Below are 8795 nucleotides of genomic sequence, written 5' to 3'. Positions count from 1 at the left end.
AAAATTAAAATTTAAAATCTAAAAAAACAATCTAAATTATTTAAAGTCGAACATCAAATATTCGTACTCTTATTCAATTATAATATTGAATATACAAAAGAAATAAACTTTAATTAAAGTTAAAAAATGATTATTTTATTGTTACATATGAAAACAAAATACAATTTAGAAACATATTTAAGAAATACGAAAACATTGCACATAAATAAAATATAACTAACAAATTAGGAGGAAAATACAACAATAATTAATGACAGTTCATATAATCTCAAGTAAAGAAACGAAACACGTTAATAAATAATACCTTTTCAAAAGGATAAACAAACATTTTTTCTTACAATAAAAAATAATTACAGTTGAAAAATAATATTGGAAATTTAAAATGAAAACGAAATTAAAAGTTCAAATTTAATCGACACATTAATATGTTCTCCAAATCTATTAGAAATGTTTTGTTAAGTGCAATGAAAATAAAGCACTTAAAATTAGCTAGATATTCTACAAAATAGTTTAAGTTACTTCAAATAAACTTTTTGACCAATTTTTCTACAATGAAAAGGAGGACGAAACAAATTTAAGAAAAAAGTACAACGTAAATAAATAAAACATTTTATTAATTCAATCAAAAATACACTAATTATCTTTACACCTCTTTTAATTATTTAATTAATCGAGTATTTTTCATTGAATGAATATTTTTTTATCAATACATCATTTTCTAACAATATATTTGGAAATTTCGAAGCAAGAAATATCCTTCATATTGAATTTTACGGTAAGTGCTGCAGCTAGAGTATCAACATTCAATCTTCATTTCTCACTTGTCCAAAAATCATTACCAATTGAAAAAACTTTCTTTTTTTAAATTCAACAATAACAATAATTTTCATATGAAATGTGTTCATTTTTAAATGGTTAAATATTTCCCATTGTTCTTATTTATCAGAATTTAAGTATACATTCAGTCTTCTAATTTCTTCAAACAGACAGTTGTCATCGATTTTAGTAGCATCATAAAATATCGAAAAGGAGGAGCACAGGTAGGAGGACACTCTTTGAGAAAGGGCAGAACCTACAAAAGGAGGACTGTCCTCCCTAAAGAAGGATAAGTAGATTAATAATAGTAATTATTATAAAGTAAAAGTAAATATTAATTCGGATAATCTACTGCAGAATAAAACTACTAAGATTGGCGTTTCGATATCAGTTTTTTTTTAAATAGATTTATTTGTATTAATTTAAAAATATTGCATTCGGGATGACGAAGTGTGATAAAAAAAAAGGATTCGGTCTGAACGGCAACAACAAGTGGGAGTATTTAGAAAGCGATTGCCGTTAGGTTTAGTAGTGCCGTGGTGCTTTCGACGGCGAGTCCAGTTTATTAGGCCACCCGCCGTACAATTTCTGTACGATGAAGATGTTTTGTGCCACGTTTTTGGTCCACCTGTGTGCAGTGCTAATCGTTCTGATCTCGTCTACCACTGCCACCGCCCCAACCGTCCCCTGGTATGAAGATCTTCCAGCTGTCGCAATGGACTATAAAGTCCACATCGATCCCGGCAAGGAAGACTGCTATTTCCAATATGTTAACCCAGGTGCCACCTTCTTTGTCAGTTTCCAGGTAAGAGAATATCACCAGACCCTGAAGATGATTGCAGCTGATATATACAGCTTAATGAAGCATATGTTATCTGTTTTTGTTTGTTTTTTTTTTTGTTACAAATCAAGTTGCATACTTGAAGTGATAAGTCTAACTTTGAAAACATATGATGACAATGATTGTTGTAGGTCCTGAGAGGTGGAGATAACATGGCTGGATTTGCTGTCCGCCATCCATCTGGGCAGATTGTTCATCCGTACCAATGGAAATCCCAAAGCCAATACCAGGATCAACAATCAACTGGTGGCTATTATTCTATCTGCATAGACAACCAATTCTCCAGATTTGCTGATAAATTGGTGAACTTGTACATAACAGTTGTGAGATATGATAAATGGGAGGAATACACCAAAGAACTGGAGGAGATCAACCTGAACATGGAAGGATTCACTGTAAATTAAATCCACAAGAAAAATCTACTTTCTCCTTGCTTCATAATTATTATCTGATTCTAGGGTGGTTTAGTGAGTGTTGAGAAGAACATTAATGAAATGCTTCAATACCAGCACCAAACCAGGGGCAGGGAGACCCGTGACTTTAATCTTCTCGAGGATAACAACAGTTACGTTATGAAATGGTCCATCGCGCAGATCCTCATCATCACGCTGACGACTACCGTCCAAGTGTACTTTGTTAGGAAGTTGTTCGACGTGAAGAGCGGAGGCGGCAGCGGCCGTATGAAAATATAGGCGTATCATTGAATGAAAGAAAACACTAGAAAAGACTAAATCTGTTATTATTTTTTATTAATTTTTATAATAAAAAGAAGGTAAAATATATTTAATATTACAGTAGGAAGTTGGTTCTTTTATTCGGGCGTTTCTCGAGCGTCGTGTTCTTGACGAACCTGAGCAGCCTGTAAACTGCCGACGGTGTGACTCCAGGAATCCGACTTGCAGCTGCGATCTAAAGAGAAAGTCTTGTTCAATAATATACGAAATTAAAACGTTTAGTTTGATCTACATTTTTTTGTAAAGTTATAATTTGTATTATGAATTAATTGTAGTTCTCTCTTAGTAGTAAACGGTTAAATAAGCAATAAATGATGCTCATGATTTTCTCACAATTCAACATCTTTTTGTTGAATTGTAAGAAAATCATGTAATATATCAATATTTAAACGTAGAAAATTTCAAAAAAGAAAGGAATATACATGTAAATTATGTTCTTTAAGTTCAATGTGAATAAATTCAAGATTTAATTCAAGAAGTCATGTAAGAAATATTCATGTTCTTCAAAGTGTTAAATAATCATGGAAGAGACGCAAAATTAGGTAACAAGTATGTTGATAATTTTCTNNNGTATATTTCGATCATATTATATAACTTCTTAGTAGGTTGTAACCAGTTAAGTGTAATTAATAATCTTATTGATTTAATTATGACTGTATTTTGATCTGTTTATAAAATTGTAAATTTTCTTTAAGAAAAAGCAAATAATAGCAGTTTGTTAGGTTGTTATCGACTTCAATAAATTAAGAGTTTATCTATAAAAATGTACACTCAATCTACCGTTTACGTGTATATAACATCGAAAAAGAATAATTAATGAGTTAATTTCCATTCGGTTTAAAACCCTTTTTTTTATTAAACTTGCAGTGAGCGAAGTTGTGATGATGAATCACTATGATTTTCTTCCATCAGATGTTCATCCATTAGTTCATCATCCAAGCGGTTTTTCAACTATCAAGTCATCTGTATCAGCAAATAAACCATCTGCTATAATTTTCACAATTTGTAGCTAAAATTTAATAGTAGCAGGTTCATTCACAGAAACATTTTCACCTTTTTAGGAGAATAATTAATTTGACAAAATCCGTGATATTTGAAAATAATGAAAAAAACAGCTTTCAGTGTATTTTCTTGGGTATACTTACTGTGGGCGGCTGTATTTTGATTAGCTTCTCGCGATCCTCCAGGCTCATATTCAACGAATCCGAATTGTAATCTAGATCTAGTGGAATTAGAAGGGCCTCGTCCCTTATCACCTCTTCGACTTCTCCTGCTTGTGACGCGATTGCCATATGATATAAAGCTTCGATTTCTAACCGCTGAGCTATCCTGGAATCCTCCAGGAGCTTTTGGAACGTCGGTTCGACCTTGGCCAAGGACTCTACGGTGATGCGCTCCGATCCGCTTTGCATCATCTCGAAACCGCTGAAATATTACATGCAATCAGATTTGACCCCGAAAGTGTTGAGTATCTACCATACTTTCTTTGCATATTATTCACAGAAGATTCAATACCCATAAGTTCCCTCCATTTTGAGACAGTTTTGCTGCGCGACTTTAAAATGTCGACACCTTCCGACAGCTTCTGGTACACCATTTCGGTGCGTTTGTAGCGTTCTTCGGAGACGCATCCCATATCGTATCCGCGCTTAGTCAATCTTAAATCCGCGTTATCCGGTCGTAGTGTCAACCGAAACTCGGCGCGGCTCGTGAATATCCGATAAGGTTCGTTCGTACCTAAAGTTGTCAGATCGTCAATCAGCACACCAATGTAGCCTTCCGTGCGACTCAAAATCAATGGTTTGCGTTGCAAGCACTGAAATTCTTCTATAAATGTTTTATGCAAACTGATTATCTGCTCCAATGTGTTACCTTTGCAGCAGCATTGATTCCTGCGATTATCCCTTGAGCGGCCGCCTCTTCGTAGCCGGTGGTGCCATTGATTTGACCGGCTAAAAACAAGCCATTTATCTTCTTCAGTTCCAGAGAGTTGCGCAGCTCCCTGGGATCCACAAATTCGTATTCCACGCCGTAGCCAGGTTTCACAATCTCCGCCTTCTCTAGAGCCGGTATTTTGTTGATTAAAATTTGCTGCAGATCTTCGGGAAGCGTACAGGATAGTCCATTGGGATAAATGAGGTCGCTATCGAATCCTTCAGGTTCCAACCAAACGTGATGAATCCTACCACCAAACTTCAATATTTTCGATTCTATGCTCGGACAATATCGAGGACCAGTAACTTCCTCCGCCACGTGCTTGTTTAAGTGTATGTTATCCTTAACGATCGGCTCAATATCGAGACTGGTATTGGTTAAGAAACAATCCAACTGATCTTCGGGCTTAATCCAGACGCTTTCGCTCATGAAGGAGAATGGTACGGGCGGATCATCACCGCCTTGCACCGTGCATTTATCATAGTCGATACTGTTAGCCCTTAGTCTTGGCGGTGTTCCAGTCTTCAGTCTTCCCATCTGTAAGCCAATTCTCTCCAAAGTGTTAGCCAAACCAATGGAAGAAGCATCTCCCATCCTGCCAGCTGGAAAAACCTTCAGTCCTATATTGATTTGAGCTTTGAGGAAAGTTCCTGTTGTAATGACAACAGTCTTTGAAGAAATCTGTGTGCCATCTGCTAAAAGAATCCCACAACACTTGCTCACATCACCATTCTCTGTAATCAAATCTTCCACTGAGGCCTCTATAATATCCAAATTTTTTGTATTGTTAAATATTTCATTCTGCAAATGAGTCTTGTACAAAACTCTGTCAATCTGGGCTCTCAATCCCCAAACTGCAGGACCTTTCCTCTTATTCAAAACCTGCAAGATATAATATACTGTAATAGTTATTAATTAAATATGAAATTATTTTTTAACCTTGTATTGTATTCCAGACAAATCACAAATCTTTGAGCATACACCATCCAGAGCATCAACTTCCCTCAACAAATGTCCTTTGCCAATACCACCGAACGAAGGGTTACATGACATTTCACCCACTGTACTCTTCTTGTGAGTAACCAAAAGGGTTTTGGCACCCATCCGGGCTGCTGCTGCACAAGCTTCAGTCCCTGCATGTCCTCCACCAACTACAATAACGTCGTATGCATTATTCTTTGTGCAGAAAGTTCTAATATTAATTAACTTCTTATGCTTAATTAAATTAAACATTTTAAATCACTGCAACACACATGTAACCTGAAATAATCTCAAACTATTTCAAGCAATTTCAAGGTTATGTTCATCAGAACCAATCAGAACTAATTCATTACATCAGTTATTTTGGAAGAAAATTTCAAGATTAAATTATAAATGACTAAAATATATATCTAATACATTTGTATTGTTATTCATTTCATTTGTTATTCTATTTCAATGAATAGTATTATTAACTTGTTAATTAATATATTTTTTACATATTGTAAATCAAGTTTTTTAAATTATTTTACTTATTTTTACACAATGATCACGAGTCAGTATATTTGTTTAATTTCAAATTAAAGTTAACAAATTATATAAAATACGTTCAATAGATAATAATGATTTTTAGAAATAAAATACTTTGTTTTAAATAATTATGTTGCAATTTTTGTCACACTTTTGTTACTTATCGAAAGTTATTATGCAAATCATTAGGTCCAATATTAAATTGACAATTATATTATTTTGACCATAGTACAAATATTCAAATACCAGAGATAAAAAAAGGATTAAAATCTAAAGAAGCTACCCGAAAGTGTTATTAATGGTTTCAAAAGTTCCAAATTGGTGGAGTTCGATCCGTGTAAAACAATCAAGGAATTGTCACAAAATCTTACTGGTCCATGCTCAACAGTGAAAGATAATTGATAAAGTCTTGGAAAAAACAAATGGTCACAAAATTTGGGTGCAGCACGAACTTTCTGTAACATTAGAACAACGAAACATCTGTTTTGGGGATGTGAAATGGGTCTTCTAAAGCAGTGCTTCTCAAACTTTTAAGTGTAAAAAAACGTATAATCCCGCCTGTCATCACTGTTTTACTGTAATTCGAATAGAAAAAAATGGGTTTCATCCGTGTCTATTACGTGTATCGGTGGTTAGTGGTCTCTGATAGTAGGTCATCGATGGCCTGGTCGGTTTTTTTTTCCAGTACCTAAGAATAAAATATTTTAAGTATTGAAACCAACATATTTACGGCTAATACAATGTTAAATGAAAACAAAAAAATCAATAAAATTTTAAAAAAATCTACTTTTAAAATATTATAAAGCTCCCTATTTGTTACTGATCTCAAATATTTAACTTATTCAAGTCCTTTCAGTAATTATGAATAAATATCATACAGCTTATACAAAATATTATACAAAATCAGTAAACAAATAACTTATATGAGATTACAAAGCTCCTGTCGTTATTAATAGCACGAACCAAAATTATAATATAATGTTTTTAATTTAAAGCTTTTATAAGTTACTTAAGTCATGTAAACATTACTATAAACTTAAAAATTATATATGTTATCATTTACAAATTTGAACTTCTTTATATAATGTAACAAAAATATGTCCAATAAAAAAGCTTTAACTAAAATAAAATCTAAAAAAATATATATCAATTATATTATATTTAATTGAATATCAATTGATAAAAAGCTCTTTAAATTTAAAATTTCTATACTTTCTTATATATTTATAATAATTTATTATGTTATTGTTTAAACAATAATTAATTATTTAAGAAATGAAGCACAAACGAAAGCTGTCAACACAATTTAAATTTAAAAAATACCTCATAGCATATTAAAATAATCAAAAGATACAAAAAATTATATTTAATTTAATCTCAACTCAATAAATAGCTTTTATAAGTTACTTAAGGCATATCTTTTATAAACATATTTTAGCAATGATGCAAAATTATCTACCACTTATTTAAGCTTAAAATGTTAAATTATCGAAGCAAACATATCTACCGCTAATACTACATTTAAGATTACACATGCCAGACAAAAGCTACCCCCTAGAAATTTTTAAATAAAACATATAGCATATCTTACTGCCCCATTCTTAATCGCACGGATCAAAAATTAAAATATCTTCTATTTAATTTAATATCAACACATTAAAAGCTCCTATAATATATTTTCAAATTAAAAATATTGTATTTTATTTGTGATAGTTTCTGGATAGTTACACTATAATAAGTGTTTGTATTATCATTTACAATTATTTGACTTTTTTAAGTAATAAAGCAAAAATGTCTACCGCTAGTACTAAATTGAAGCTTAAAAATGTCAAACAAAAGCTACCAACAAGAATTAAAATATTAAATAAAACATATAGTAGATCTTATTGATCCGTTTTTAATCGCATGGAATGAAATATATTCCACTTAATTTAATCTCAACACATTAAAAGCTCCAATAATATACTTAACATATATGAACATAACTTAAAAACTATTGTAATTAATTAAAAATAATAATTTATTGGCCAAACATCAATACATAAGAAAAAAGTACATTCTACACATAAAAATAAATAAATTCTAACATAAAATTAAAAAATAAATAAAAAATGTATATATATTAATAGGCTAGCCAAAGGGCTAACGACCGAGGTCTTTCCGCCCAAAACTGTTGTATTTTATTGAATATTTGTAATAATTTATGAATATTTACTCTAATAAAGTTTTATATTACTTTTAATAATTATTTAACTTCATTAAGTATAGAAGCAAAAATATATACCGCTAATACAAAATGTTTACTTATTGTAGCACCATTAAGAACTGAAGCCAATATTTCTACCGCTAATGCAAAATTTGTACCTACTGAAGGACCATTCAGAAACGAAGCAAAAATGTCTACTGCTAATGAAAAAATTGTACTTATTGAAGCACCACTCAGAACTGAAGCAAAACTTCCTACCGCTAATACAAAATGTTTACTTATTGAAGCACCATTAAGAACTGAAGCAAAAATTCTACCGCTAATGCAAAAATTGTACCTATTGAAGTAAAAATTTGTACTTATTGAAGCACCATCAGAATGAAGCAAAATTTCTACGCTAATACAAAATTTTTACTTATTGAAGACCATTAGAAATAAGCAAAAATTTCTTCCGCTAATGCATAATTTTTACTTATTGAAGTACCATACAGGAACGAAGCAAAAATTACTACATCTAATACATTTTCTTTACATATAGAAGTACCATTCAGAAACGAAGCAAAAATGTCTACTGCTAATGAAAAAATTGTACTTATTGAAGACCATTCAGAAACTGAAGCAAAATTTCCTACCGCTAATACATAATTTTTACTTATTGAAGTACCATTCAGAAACGAAGCAAAAATTTCTACCGCTAATACTATTTTTTTACTTATTGAAGTACCATTCAGAAATGAAGCAAAAATTTCTACCG

At 31.6% G+C, this 8795-nt stretch overlaps 2 protein-coding genes across 3 annotated transcripts; one reads left to right on the top strand and one right to left on the bottom strand.

Moving 5' to 3' along the window:
* Positions 1–1207: 1207 nt before the first annotated feature.
* Positions 1208–2413, top strand: LOC108562020 (transmembrane emp24 domain-containing protein A). The gene is made up of 3 exons (XM_017920195.1): positions 1208–1621; positions 1789–2052; positions 2116–2413. The coding sequence occupies exons 1-3, from the start codon at positions 1412–1414 to the stop codon at positions 2347–2349; spliced, it is 708 nt and encodes a 235-aa protein (XP_017775684.1). The 5' UTR covers positions 1208–1411; the 3' UTR covers positions 2350–2413.
* Positions 2378–5626, bottom strand: LOC108562019 (protein MTO1 homolog, mitochondrial). Of its 2 annotated transcripts, XM_017920194.1 has the most exons (6): positions 5534–5613; positions 5266–5477; positions 4264–5208; positions 3873–4207; positions 3537–3816; positions 2378–2566 (listed from the first exon to the last, which is right to left on the bottom strand). In XM_017920194.1, exons 2-6 carry the CDS (start codon positions 5428–5430, stop codon positions 2447–2449), a joined length of 1845 nt encoding a protein of 614 aa, XP_017775683.1. In that variant the 5' UTR covers positions 5431–5477; positions 5534–5613; the 3' UTR covers positions 2378–2446. The 2 variants fall into 2 exon arrangements, with proteins under 2 accessions (XP_017775683.1, XP_017775682.1); XM_017920193.1 differs by having other exon boundaries at positions 5266–5626.
* Between the last annotated feature and the right edge of the window lie 3169 nt (positions 5627–8795).

The sequence above is a fragment of the Nicrophorus vespilloides genome, unplaced genomic scaffold (genome assembly GCF_001412225.1).
Source record: "Nicrophorus vespilloides isolate i.1.1-1 unplaced genomic scaffold, Nicve_v1.0, whole genome shotgun sequence".
In the NCBI taxonomy this organism is placed as follows: domain Eukaryota; kingdom Metazoa; phylum Arthropoda; class Insecta; order Coleoptera; family Silphidae; genus Nicrophorus; species Nicrophorus vespilloides.
The sequence above is the reverse complement of the archived record's forward strand: the minus strand, read 5'-3'. Positions and strand labels throughout refer to the sequence as shown.